We start from the raw sequence: 13,972 nt of genomic DNA, 5'->3' as shown, positions 1-13,972 counted from the left end.
ACGTGTTCTTTGAGAAAAATACCATTCCCTGTTCTTTGAGTGTAAAACCTTGATCTGTCTTAGTTTTCAATCCAGATGGTTAAAGTTGATTCTTTTTCTCGTGCTCTACTCAGAGGATTCGAGAGACTAGATACTAAGATATAGAATGAGTGATACAAAGATGTGATCTTCGAAACAAGCGCGCCTGTGTGACTGCATGGCCATCATATTCTGGCGGGTTAGACGGCCAACATCACCATGCAGATGATAGCTGTGATCTGACATGACTAAACTCATATCTACTTGGCACAAAACTTGACCTATCAGCGCTCGGAAGGTCATACGAGACCAACTGACGCTTAGTTTACACACCAACTGTTTTGACTACATTTTCAATGAAGACATATTCATACATCCAAATCAAAACTCTCAAACTGAATACCACAAATTTTCGAACAACGATATAAACTCCTTCAAAAGGAAACCACGCCAAATGGCTCAAAATAATGTTACGTGTGTTTCCTACAGGAGTACACTAATTTGAAATAGAGTGATCCATCCGTTTTGCCTGTTAATCATACTTGTGCAGGAACTCCCATCATGAGACTTTCTTCTTCCTGTGAATGAAACGATCCAAGTACAAATCAGTATCGGATGACCTTTTATCTTCTTTGAGACTCTCCTAGATTTGCTAACCTGTAACTCTCGTGATTCTTGAACTTGTTGAAGGCACATGCAACAAAGCGCTCCGCAGAAATCTTTTGAAAGGAGTGAAACATCATCAGTTTGAAGGGATCAGAACTTGGTATATTGAGAGATAATCTCTGAATGTGATAGTGTTGTGAGAATTGCGTAAAAGGGTTATCAACGTACCACCAAATGTATTACCCTCAATCAAGTATCTATCGCGAGTTTCACTGCGTTGAAGGAACTGAAGTATCCATCTATATATCCAAATCCCAAAGAAGATTCAAACTTAGAAGAGAACACAATTGAATCAGTGACGTAGAAGGAATATCTGGCACACTTACCCTACGCCAAAGGTGCAATTCACGGCAGTAAAGAGCCAAGACATTGGACCGCAAGGATCTCCACCGGTCGGGTGTGCTGTATCAGAAAGACAATTATACAAGAATCAGACATCATCGTCAAAGATATGTAATTTATTGAGAGAGTTTTGGAAGCTCACGTTGATTATGCATCTTCATATGATTTAATCTAGAATGATTTCTTCCATAAACCTTGATCCCACCCAGAAACCAACAAAATCAAATTGATTACTTCCAAAAGAACCGAGGGGGATTCATTTGATTCGTTTGAAGGAAGGACTGACCATACAAGGGCACCAGAACGATAAACAACAAGTACCACACTCTTGATGACATTGACACAATCCATGACGCCATGGTCGCGTCTGTCGCGTCTCGGGTCTCATACGCTGTAAGCACGTTTTTTCAACTTGAGGCTGGTTCATGCTCATGGGAACCTGGTAGGCCTAAAAATATGAATCAAGGGTTAGCTTTGTCTAAGGATGCACCTCATCTCCTCGATCAAAGAATTTGAGAAAAAAAGAAGTCAGAAAGATGACAAACAGGTTGATTAGTTTTGGTGTCTTGATTATAAGTCGGAGGGGTTTCTACACGCTCAGTATTACTAATGGGTTTGACGGGGGTGATTTCCATTTTAAAAATTCTAAAGTCTTGGTTTTTGGAACGAAAGTGAAGAGACGAATTTCGAAAAAGGCGAGACAAAAGATATAAAATTTGATTGAGAAGGAAATATTTAAATATTTGCGTTGGTCAATGAAGCAAAAAGGGAAGAAGAGTGATACAAACTTTTATTTCAGGGAAGGTGAATAGATTTCTTAAGTAGGTAAAAGGGGAAAGAGAATCTGATTTTATTTTACCAATTTGAGAAATTCATCAATCTCAAACATCACAGCATCTTTGCCCTTGTTTTGTCTTATTGATAAGCTCGTCAGTTTTGAACTCATCCTTGATGATTGTCTCAATTTTTCATCAAAATCACAGCAAGTCCTTGAATTGATCGAATTTTTAAAGCATGACTCGGTTCCTGATGATCGCTTCAGCCGTAGCAAGTCAAGTGATATCATATCAATCAACTTCAATGATCATCAGGATCAGGGTAGCTCACATGATATCAAGCCCAAGCCATTTCATCTACGCTGATGAAGAACAGATATATCATACAACCACAGAAAACCATTGACCTGTTAAGTAAAGAGTTGAATATAAAATACAACAGGTAAATCTCAAAAGTAGAAGATGCCAGCAGTTATTCAGCACAAGTCAAACAATGTGTTTTTGAAAAACATGAGCCTAATCAACATCGAAGAGGCTTTATTTTATCAATTCAAACATTGGTAGATTGTAGGGAATTAAGTTAGACGGTCTCTCAGCCCATCATCCTCCGACCATGATCATGATGTCTGAAAAATCGTAACATGTGAATGGCAAGAGAGGGTTTAAATCAAAGTTTGAAGGTTGATCTTTGATATCGTTAAATCCAAAACAAGATGTATACTTTAGCGTACATCTCTTTCATAGACCGGCTGTCTTCCCATTTTTTCTCTTTAAAGATCAACCCAGACGTCAACAAAATGCCAGAGTATGATCAGGGCGTCTGTGGTAATCAGACCGTGGAACAAAGATGTCCTTCACATGCCTTATCACTAAACAACTTCTTAACTATCAGTTAGCAAGAATGAGAGAGAGACATAATCAAAGTAATGATTCATGAGCAATACCCAAGCCGAATAAGACCATCACAAATGTTAAAATGAGTGCAGACAGTACTTGACAAATTAGGTTACGATCTGAAGATGAATTCCATCAAACTTTACTCTAAACTGATACTAGCTGTACTAAAAACAAATACAACAACATCCATCTATACAAACTTGATTTGAAAATACCAAGATCCGAACCAAGCTTATGATCAAAACCACTCGAAAGCAGTAAGTGATTTCTTGATCAGGCTTTATCATAGGATGCACCTCCGGCCTATAACCATGATCATTATGATTCAGCAATTGAGAGTAAATTGATCAGATGTGTTTATCTAAACCGACTTACTTTCCTTAACCTAGTCACGATATCTTCTTCATTAAGATCATCGAAAGAATTCGCAGGCACCTAAACCAAACAAACACATCAAACTCAATCAAAACCCATCAATCATTTCACAAGATAAAGTAGAATATATATACTTCAATACTGAATTGACGTAAGACCGTCTTAACGTCTGCCGTATGAACACTAAGTTTAGCTTTACGCATCACTTTCACATCTGATCCTATCCAAATGATTAAAACGAATTTATGACGTTGTGATTCTTTATCGTTAGCATAAGTCTACATCGAATCGAATCCATGAATATCCAACCCATATCAAGTTGGTGAAAGAAACCATGAAATCATCAATACCAAAACCGTTCCAAAAAGAAAAAAAAGAATCAACCATCAACATCCGAAACATTTATGATGTAGAGAATCAAAAATAAATAAATAATAACACTCAACAATTCTAGAATAAACAAATGAAGCCTTAGAAGCTTCTAATTTATCTTTCAATTCATCTAATCCACCATTCCCAATCTCACTAAGTAAAAGTTTATCACTTTTCTCCGATTCATAATTCAACAAAAGCCTAACTGACAATCAAACCGATTTTAAGACGTAAAAAAACACAAATGGCATTTAGATGAGTAACTTTCTTAAGATGATTGATTGTTCAATTTAGTGGTAAGGTTTAAGAAAAACTACAAACCAGTTCGAGGTGGTTTTATCATTCCTTACATCGTCATATGCTACAAATCATCATCATCTTGTATTAGAAATCCGAGTCATACATCTTCATAAAGAAAGACTGTTTTGAATGATTTAAAAATGGCTCACCGGCCTGAATAGCTGGGTCTTGTACGTTGGCCATTTGATTGAAGCAAAGGAAGGTCTTCTCAGTTTACAGGTCTTGATGATGTGACGATGACGAGGTGGTTGAGTGGTGGTGGACTAAATGTTTCGACTAAACTCCAGTTAACGGATTTAAGTTTGCACAATCCCGATTGATCATTCTGGCTGTATTCGCCAGTTCACAAGTTCGCCAGTCCCTTTCACGTGTCATTTCACACATTTCTCGGTTCAACGCTCTTTTTGGTCTACATGGCACCTCAACTTGCTTTGAAAACTCCAGACGGGATATCCCAAACCTTGGAGGCAGAAGTTCGAGCACCGAATCATCACCAGGCTTAAAGGTTTACCCTTGAGTGATCCCATCTCACTCACCAATCAAACCAATTCTTTATCATGATAGCCAGACTTCTTTTCAAAGAAAATCTATACCCAAATCTATATAAGTTAAGTGTTGCGCAATGATTGTCTCCTATCTCTTAAAAATTTATATACATCCATCTTATTTTTTTGATAAAGTATAAACAAACAAACAAACAAAAGCAAAGCAAACTAAGGAACACTCCGTCACTCAAGATTAATCAGAAAAAAGAGTAATAAGCTATATCTTTATATCATAAACTGTAAATGCTTCACTTTCCCAAAAAAATGTTTTTTTTTTCATGACTTAATAAAACTCCGAGAGAAAGACTAGCAATGTGAATTAGATTAGCTATAGATACGAAAATCATTGAGGTTACCAGTTTCAATGAATTAATTGAAAGTCTATCAAGGTTGGATATATATTCAGTACCGATCTTATTATTTGTTTTTTTGTGAGCGCTGCATCGTTCATTCGTCAGAGACATCAGAGTGACGAGTAGGTCGAGGGTCTTTAGAATCTTCGGGTCGGGACTCGGAAGAATCACTATGGCCTGAATCAAATTGAGTGGGTTCTTCTTCTTCCACCGGTTCTTCTTCTTCCACTGGTTCTCTTATCGTAGTAGTCTTGTCATGTAAAGTCGAACTGACACTTCTCTTCTGTTGTTTCAATGCGATCCGATCAGATGATGCTGAAGGGGTGATTCCAAGTGATTTCCGTGAATAAGCCGGTTTCGAAGCCTTAAGGTATCTCCCACCCCCATCTTCACCCGTTTGCTCATCTATCGTGGATGTAGGATGAGCAAAAGTAGCTTTAAAAGGATCTAGAGATGATCGACCATAAGATGGATGAGCAGAAGCACTTCGAGGTAAACCGTCTCCAGCTGGTGAATGAGATCGAGGAACCTTCGCAGGATTGAATGTTCCACATTTAGGACACACATATTCTAAGAAAAGATTTCCAAGATTGTCATTCAAATCAATTCACATTCAAATCTATCCTATATCACAAAGCGGAAGGTTTTCTTACGAATCGAATCTAATTCTTCTTGTCTCACTAATCCGTTATGGTTAAAACACCTCTTACATATCAAAGCATATTTCGTTTCAGGTTTAGCTTCATCATCACCTAATAAAGCCTCGGCAAACCGATCAGCCCATCCTCTTTGACTGCCTGCGGGCGAAGGAACTGATGGAGAACCTCGTGGTTGGCTTGGTGGCGGTTTGATGGAAGGCATCGAGTTAGGAGGTTGTGAGTTAGGAGGTGCGGGTGAGTGGGTTGAGGGAGGATGACGTTGTCGAAGAGTATCAGGGGTTGACATTGGTGATGGACGGTCACCCATCTTTCTGTTCAATGGGTTCTAGAAAAGACAAGAAAATCAGGCTTCAGTACAATTCGAGATGGTAGGTTTGAGTCAGTAAAATGAATCGAAAGACAAACATTCGAAGTTTTTAGCTTATCATCATATCTTTCCAACAATTCACGAGTCGTATAATATGATGTCTTCTTTTTAAGCTCTTCAACCTTTTCCCTTAATTGTTTTTGAAGTTGACGTAATTGAAGTTGTTCAGATTCATGTTTGTGAGTATACCAAGATTGAAAAAGTTGTCTTGTAAAGATTAACCTATTTTTTTAAAAAAAAAAATTAAATCACATAAGGATGAAGTGATTCAAAGAGAGATGAAGATCAAATGACTTACCCAATCGGAATCAAGATGATGGGAGTGATTTCCAAGATTTGATTAATAGAATTAGTTTGATGAGATTCATCTTGATGATTTAATGATGTTTTCCAATATGACCAACCCCATCCCATATACCAAAGTGCGGAATAAGCAGACCAAAACAATAAAGAATAAGTAGTAACATTAAAGGTAGTAGAGATTTCACGTTCTTTGATAGCTTGTAATCTATCTTGATGTCTTTCGATTTTGAGTTCTAATTGAGCCAATTCTTTTTCAAATGCATCAGGAGAGTTAGATAATTGGTTTGATTTGAAAAGTGATAAGAAACCCATCTTGATGAATTGATGAGATGAGTTGATGGTTCGGTTGATTGGTTGGTTGATGGATTGTTATTTGATTGAGGTTGAAATGTTTTGAATGAGTTGAAGATGAGTTGAAGTCATTTAATGAGAAAGGGGAATCAATCAATCAATCAAAGAAAGAAAGAAAGAAAGGAGTTTATCAGAAAACATCAAAGGTTCTTCATTTGATCGTCATCGGGATTTACATATTCGATCAATTCACTTCACAACCCACCACCGATGACAGTTTTAAACCATTTAACCCTTAATTACAACTTAATTAAGTATACATATCTCTAAATTTAAGCTTAAATGGCTCATCTCAAAGGCGTTCTGCTTTTGTCTCTCACTTCTAGAATTCACTCGATTCGATTTTATTTTCCAAGAAATGAAAAATACTCTTGAATTTGCTTTTCGAAAAGTCATCATCACATGTGAGAAAAGTCCATATGACATTGGGACGGACCACTAATTTCATCCAGATTCTTGATGGAGGAAGAAAGTACCTGAACTCGGGCTCAACATCCACACCACTCTATACAGCAACTTGATATACATGTGATCTATGAATTCCCTCATGCTTAAGTCATGAGATGATCACTCGGCGGAGATCAATCGTGACAGCGAACAATATGATTCGCCTCTAGAGACTGGAGCACATACGTTGTGTTTGTAGAAAGGAGTTTCGTAGGAAAACACCGAAAGGAGGCATGGGAATGCCAATGACTCCTGGAACCAAAAGCCTGACTGTCCAAAATGTTGTTCAACTTTTGGGAAAGTGTGTATTATCTTTTCCGATTTTCTAATCGCTTTGGCATTCGCTCGTAGTCAAATGCTCCAGAAAGCAAACACACACAATTCGAATCATCATGACCTTTGAATGATTCGGCTCGTTAAACGTTCCGTGTCGTACTCCCCACTTCCCACAACCTCATAATTCCTCAATTGCTTTCAAACCTCAACCTTTATATTTTTTTCACCCTCAATATACCTTGCAAAATTTAGGAACCCTATCTCTACCTATATCTTCCACAACTCAACCACCTTAACTCGAACTGTGAAATGCTAGAAGACTTAACTCGCACTCGTCTCAGTCACCGCCGAAAGATATCGACTGATGCGATTCCTGCCTTACGAGAGAAGCTTGGCACAGGCTCCAATAAAGCTGTGAATTGGATCGGTAATCAAATTCGAAAAGTACGTAGAGGATCGGATTCAGAAAGTGATGAATCGGGTTCACTCTGGGGTACGTCATTTGAGATTTATCCAGATGAACCATTAGGACCGGCAACTGCTTTGGCTGAAGGATATGTTCCTTTGAGTCGATTTCATTCTCAAAAACGTTCGACTGATCTTACTAATCGGAACCATACCGTTCAAGCTGATCACATCTTCAGTCTAGATCAATGTAAACTTGATGAGAGACAACCGCTCATTGAATCCGAGACATTAAACCCACCCAGCACTTCTCGTACAATCGAAGGGCCAAGGAAGCGAAGGCAGAAAACACGTATGTTAACTCTTCTACTTGATATGTTTTTCCTGAGGATCATGTTACTGATATTTTGTCTTCAACTTTCCAGTAGATCCCGAAGAACCACGTAGGTTGCTTGCACCAGTTGAGCTATATGACAGACCATGGTCAGGTATGATAACAGACGATTCTCAAAGCTTACTTGGCACGTCCGATGATCCGTACCGTAAGTATGAAGATCATTCATCTAATCCGAAACCGACTTCTTCCATGAGAAAAGCTTTTCAATTCCCAGCTCGTCGACCACCTAAACGGTCCGAAACTGATCTTTCAACCCATACTCCTTCAACTAAACTTCAAAATTGGTTTAACAAACCTAAGGAATCAAACTTTGGATTTGGTGCTTCGAATCGACGGGATACTGAGAAGACGTTTGGATCGACGTACAAGAATCCTTCTCGTCATGCTACTACACCTTCTCAATCTAAATTGAGCTTCCGAGTACTCCTTCCACATCCTTGAAATTGTTGTGGTTGTTTAAACATCTTTGAACAGATGCTCGATTTCAATAAGTCCTTCTCAACCTTCCAGTTCACCGTTATTGGCTAAACTGTGAAATCCTATTGATTCACTCTTCTCGATTTTTATGAAGTTCACTCTTTTGTATCTTTCTGTTTATGAGCATTCTAGTTTCCAAATAATTGTATATATTTCACTTTCACTCTGTGCTTTTTTATCTTCAGCAGTGATGTTTCAATCTTGAAAAAAATGATCTGGGTATCATTCTTTTTAATCACTTGATCCTATAAACTGATCTCTGGATCAGCAACAAGTGCCCCATTAAGATCCTCATTCTGACTTACTCTTGGCTGTGGCTCCTGTAAGAATCCAAGAATCAGTGGACAAGAAACACGTGCCTTTCAGGGAACTTTATCCATTTCTCGAGTACCTCATGCGTGCTGATGATTTTATTGTCACATCAATCTCTACTTATGTCGAGTCTATTCTTTACAGTTAGTCAATCAAAACAAATCGACTTGAGGGTGAAACTTAACTCAATGACTATCTCTTGAGCTTTCCTGAGAATTTAACCTGGACTTCTGGGGTTTCCATGACTTTTACCACTGGTTCTGATCCCTAGAATTTACTTCGTAATGTATGTAGAACTCAACACCTTTTCATTCATGTGAACACATAGAAGGTTGGCTATAGTGGTCCAACTATGGCTCCGTGTGTTATGTGAGAAATGAAATGGTACTAAATTTGAGATATTCGTGTGAGGCTCGAGGTTAGTCAAGGGTTTGTTCTTTACTCTTGAGATACACTATTCAGAAAGTGGTGCAAGGAACATTCCAGGCATGTGATCATATGCCGTGTCACAACTCATTTCCACAGGTTCTTCAACGCCTTGTGATTTGTATCAGTAAATCAGTATGTCAGGTTGGTGATCACATGTTGGGTATGATGACGAGTCTGTTGTGAAAAAGTGAATAGTCAAGGGTTTAAGGGTGGCGATCATGAGTGAACCTGAAGAAGATGTTAAATATCAGCGTGATCAGGAGGGATTCACCACTGAGCATGTCACGTGGATGTCATTACATACTGTAATATGGGTTTTCAGCCCTGGGGCAGAGCCATGAACTTTGAAGAAAATCCAGAAAATTTCATGACCGCTTTAAGAACCACATCACATCATAGCTTGACTTGATTGGTCATTCTCCTTCTTTTGAGATATCAACCAACTTGACTTTTGTATCATCACTTTCATCAAGAACTTTCCCTTTTACTTACACAAATACACAACTACTGAAACTAATCATACATAAACTAAGGATACCAACTATATCGTCAGCTAACATAAGTTCAGACTCTCAGAATCATCATCAAAAAAAGACTGCTTAGCGTACAAAGTCAAACATCCAACTCTTGATAAACCATGTCTGCTTCAGCCGATCAACTACCGCTCGATTCTCCTGAATCATCCAAAGCATCTCCAGTATCTTTACTTTCTCCACCTGTTTCCAGCGAGCCACCTACGCCTATCAACTTTCGTAAAGCATTTTATGACTATAAAGAAGAACGTGAAATCCAAGACGTTTGTCTCCTTACCTTACCTCATCTCGATCATTTTATACTTGAACTTGAGATAAACCTACTGTCTTCTTTTTTCAATCAATTCGCCCTATATCATTCAGGCAGACGGGAAATATTGGGCTCATCATCCTTCCTTGCCTGAAGGCTCGCCGACAAAAAAGCCGGGTGTAAGTGCGTTGGGGATTGCTGAGATGTCCACCACTACCACTGCCCTGGTCAACTCCGAGAGCACTCGGCCCACTTCGTCTAAAGCCAATAGCTCCGGCTCAATCACTAATCCTTCCATATCACGACCTAATCTGAGCGGCAAGCTCCAACACTCCAATTTCAATTCTTCGAATGGCAACGTATCTTCGTCTAAAGATGATATCTCAATTGATCCGGATACAACATCTCAAGATGCTGACGCTTCAAATGCCGAGCTAGCCTTTAGTCAAGACTTACGCTCACTTTATGAGTCATTTCAAAATTGTCTAGATCTTCGTGACAAGTATATCATTCGATCCAAACAGCGACTCGAGGACAACCCACAATCCTATGATGGTATCTACAAACCTGAAGGCGATCAAGAAACTGCTTACCCACCTTGGAAGATTTATCCAAACCCTCCCAAGCCTCATTGGCACTCACCCACACATGTAAAACGATCAGATCGGTCAAAAGTCGATGAAAATTCACCAGAGTCTCTTAAACCGTTTGAATTCGATGCTTGCGAAATTCCAGGACGAGATTCGACGAGGGATTATACCTATAAGCTAGATACTCAGGGTGTCTACCAAGTTTATGGATCCGATCAAATTAAGCCACTCTACGATATTCCGACAATCAAGGAATATTTTGTTGATTTAGATTATGTATTGAATGTCATATCGAACGGACCGGCGAAGAGCTTTGCATGGCGAAGACTCAAATTCCTGGAAAGCAAGTGGAATATGTATGTTCTCTTGAACGAGTATCAGGAACTGGCAGACATGAAACGGGTGCCTCATAGGTTGGTTTTTCTGTGACTCTTTTACCGCATCGCAATATTCCTTCGTGTGATGACATGGGAAGCTGCCTTCAAAAAATAGGCTCGTCTGCCATTTGGCTAAAGTCTCTTCCATTAAAATTTTCACTCGAGTTGGTAGCGGAACATGGCATTGATCAAATTTCATCGTTGCCTTGTTTCCATAATTCTACATCCAATCGCGATCCAGGGATTTTTACAACGTTCGGAAAGTTGATACACACGTTCATCACACAGCAAGTATGAATCAGAAACATTTGTTACGGTTCATCAAATCCAAGATGAAAAGAAGTTCAGAGGTAAGATACTTTCAGCATACACGTTCTCACTCTTTTGATATTTTACTATATCCTGACCTGACCTCGAAAAACAGGACGTTGTGATATTTAGAGATGAACACTACCTCACACTGAGGGAAGTGTTTGATTCTCTCAACTTGACGGCGTATGATCTATCAATTGATACATTAGACATGCATGCTCACAACGATTCATTTCATCGATTTGACAAGTGAGACAGTCTCGTTTTAAATCTCTTTATTTCAATTTGTCCATTTATGACTTGAACTGATACGAATCACGTAAACCATTGGACCAGATTCAACTTGAAGTACAATCCTATTGGAGAGTCAAGACTACGAGAAATCTTTTTGAAAACAGATAACCTTATCCAAGGACGGTACCTTGCAGAACTCACCAAAGGTCAGATTGCTTCATTCACTCGGTGTCAACCTGTGGATTGATTCGATCTCTTTCTTTGTCAATAGAGGTCATGACAGACTTAGAAACGGGTAAATACCAGCAAGCTGAATATCGATTGTCCATATATGGCCGGTGAGCTTCATGTCCACTGTATAGATGCTCAAGACAGAAATGAACCTGGATCATATCCACTGATTCTGCCCTGGTTTTACAATACGTTATGGTATTGAACACAGGTCGAAGGATGAATGGGATAAGCTAGCAAAATGGGTTGTGAATAACAAATTGTTCTCTAACAATGTCCGCTGGTTGATTCAAGTTCCGAGGCTCTACGACGTTTACAAACGAAGTGGATTGATTGACTCTTTTGCGCAGCTCATCACGAGTTCAGTTACATCTGATTTGCTTACTTTCGCTCATACCACCAGTTACATGGAATATGATGTGCGATAAGAACTTGGGCAAGGCTGATATGGTGATCGGTTTTTGTGATAGATGTGTTTGAACCTCTTTTCGAAGTGACCCAAGATCCAGCTAGTCATCCTGAACTATATGTCTTTTTGCAACGGGTGGTGGGGTTCGATTGTGTCGATGACGAATCGAAGCCTGAAAAAAGGTGAGTACAAGACATCAAATCTGGTTCATCGGCTCAGATTCAGCGAGCACTTTCTGACTTGCGTCTGCGATCTGTTTGCCCATTCACAGGATATATCGAAAGTACCCACTTCCGAAAGATTGGCGTACTGAACAAAACCCACCGTACTCATACTGGATCTATTACCTCTACGCTAATATGGCTTCACTCAATAACTGGAGGGCCGCGCGTGGTTTCAATACATTTGTGTTGAGACCTCATGCGGGAGAGGCTGGAGATACGGATCATCTTACCTCCGCTTTCCTGACCTCTCACTCAATATCTCATGGAATTCTTCTACGGAAGGTCCCTGCACTACAATATATGTTCTATCTTAAGCAGATTGGACTGGCGATGAGCCCCCTCAGTAACAACGCACTCTTTCTCACCTATGAGCGAAATCCATTACCGCTTTTTTTCCGCACAGGTCTCAATGTCAGCTTGAGTACGGATGATCCGTAAGTCTACGTTATCACAAGTCAATGGGGATGAGTGAGCTCATTGTTTTATTCAAACATTCACTTCTTGGCCTATCGGTTGGTTTTCGCGTTTAACCATCCACATTGAATGGCGCAGACTGCAGTTTCATTTCACAAAGGTTTGGGTCACTTTTGTTCGTTGATTACATGCATGGTATATTGACATGGCATCTTTTTTTAGGAACCATTGCTTGAAGAATACAGTGTTGCCGCTCAGATTTATCGATTCTCGCCAGCAGGTCAGTCTTCTCAGTCATTATCTTCTGTCGCCAAAGCACCTATATCATTGCTAAAGTTTTCAAAATGACAATCTTTTTCTAATTCGAGACATGTGCGAACTTGCACGAAACTCGGTGATCCAATCTGGGTTTGAAATGAGTATCAAAAAGCACTGGTCTGTTATTCTACTTTTGTTATGACAGACATGCGTTCGAATTAGATACTCATGTGTCTTTTGGTGGGGATGATGTAGGTTGGGACCAGATTGGTATAAGTCTGGTGTAGAGGGAAACGCGATCCACAAGACCAATGTGCCAAATGGTAGATTAGCCTTTAGACACTCAACTTTGAGCGAAGAGCAAAAGATGGTTAGTATACATCATGCAAGCCCAAAAAATCAATCATATAACTGATTACTTTTCATTGCTCGGACCGACAAACAGGTGTGGCGATATGCTGGGCGGAAAGGTCCCTTACCCGGCCATCACACCTTGGAACGGACAATAAGTGATGCAGAGTCGACAGCAAAAATACTTACAGGTTTATCTGATCGAATTCAGGAAAAACAAAGGACAGATATAAACAATACGACAGTAGCGATGGCAGCAATGGCTTTAGAGGCAACTGACTTGGCTAAGTAAATTACATCCTCCTCAAGTTATATGCGGGTGATATCGTTTCGCACTAGTGGGTGATAGAACGTCATTTCTTTTTCTTCTTCAGTGTGCAGCCTGGGGCATCGTTATTGGCATCGGGTGATCATAGCAGAGACAGAAAACGGTCAAAGTCGGAAGTGGCTGACCCTGCTAAATGAACCAGAGTGGAAAAATCTGCGAGATATGATAAAAAATCTCATCATAAATCCATGGGAAATCAAAAACTCGTGATTCTTTGACTTTGAATATCCCCAGATCCACACACGATAACAATAACAGATCATGTTGTACTAGTCGTGCTTAGCAGGCTAAGCTGGGTTGCATGGGCTCATGATTAATCAACACATCCGATGAGACCCGTTGGTTCAAGTTCTCATAGCCTGACGGACTCAATACATGTTGACGACTGAAACGT

The 13,972-nt window shown here is 39.6% G+C and overlaps 4 protein-coding genes across 4 annotated transcripts; 2 read left to right on the top strand and 2 right to left on the bottom strand.

Annotated features, from left to right (window-relative positions):
* Positions 1-774: 774 nt before the first annotated feature.
* MELLADRAFT_92917 (uncharacterized protein) lies at positions 775-1,661 on the bottom strand (the record flags this gene model as incomplete). Its single annotated transcript, XM_007415729.1, has 6 exons — positions 775-803; positions 853-923; positions 1,011-1,086; positions 1,169-1,220; positions 1,313-1,474; positions 1,572-1,661. The coding sequence occupies 6 exons, from the start codon at positions 1,659-1,661 to the stop codon at positions 775-777; spliced, it is 480 nt and encodes a 159-aa protein (XP_007415791.1).
* A 2,639-nt stretch (positions 1,662-4,300) lies between these two features.
* Positions 4,301-6,477, bottom strand: MELLADRAFT_117942 (uncharacterized protein; the record flags this gene model as incomplete). The annotated part of the gene is made up of 4 exons (XM_007415728.1): positions 4,301-5,214; positions 5,298-5,628; positions 5,709-5,892; positions 5,969-6,477. 4 exons carry the CDS (start codon positions 6,283-6,285, stop codon positions 4,739-4,741), a joined length of 1,308 nt encoding a protein of 435 aa, XP_007415790.1.
* An 879-nt stretch (positions 6,478-7,356) lies between these two features.
* On the top strand, positions 7,357-8,290 carry MELLADRAFT_92915 (uncharacterized protein; the record flags this gene model as incomplete). Its single annotated transcript, XM_007415738.1, has 2 exons — positions 7,357-7,804; positions 7,878-8,290. 2 exons carry the CDS (start codon positions 7,357-7,359, stop codon positions 8,288-8,290), a joined length of 861 nt encoding a protein of 286 aa, XP_007415800.1.
* A 1,270-nt stretch (positions 8,291-9,560) lies between these two features.
* Positions 9,561-13,924, top strand: MELLADRAFT_117941 (uncharacterized protein; the record flags this gene model as incomplete). The annotated part of the gene is made up of 15 exons (XM_007415739.1): positions 9,561-9,863; positions 9,964-10,853; positions 11,059-11,167; positions 11,242-11,378; positions 11,466-11,569; positions 11,635-11,701; positions 11,806-11,918; positions 12,065-12,185; positions 12,275-12,661; positions 12,780-12,816; positions 12,864-12,921; positions 13,010-13,076; positions 13,155-13,269; positions 13,345-13,538; positions 13,625-13,924. The coding sequence occupies 15 exons, from the start codon at positions 9,705-9,707 to the stop codon at positions 13,713-13,715; spliced, it is 2,649 nt and encodes an 882-aa protein (XP_007415801.1).
* Between the last annotated feature and the right edge of the window lie 48 nt (positions 13,925-13,972).

This window comes from Melampsora larici-populina (assembly GCF_000204055.1).
Source record: "Melampsora larici-populina 98AG31 unplaced genomic scaffold MELLAscaffold_53, whole genome shotgun sequence".
NCBI lineage: Eukaryota > Fungi > Basidiomycota > Pucciniomycetes > Pucciniales > Melampsoraceae > Melampsora > Melampsora laricis-populina.
The sequence above is the reverse complement of the archived record's forward strand: the minus strand, read 5'-3'. Positions and strand labels throughout refer to the sequence as shown.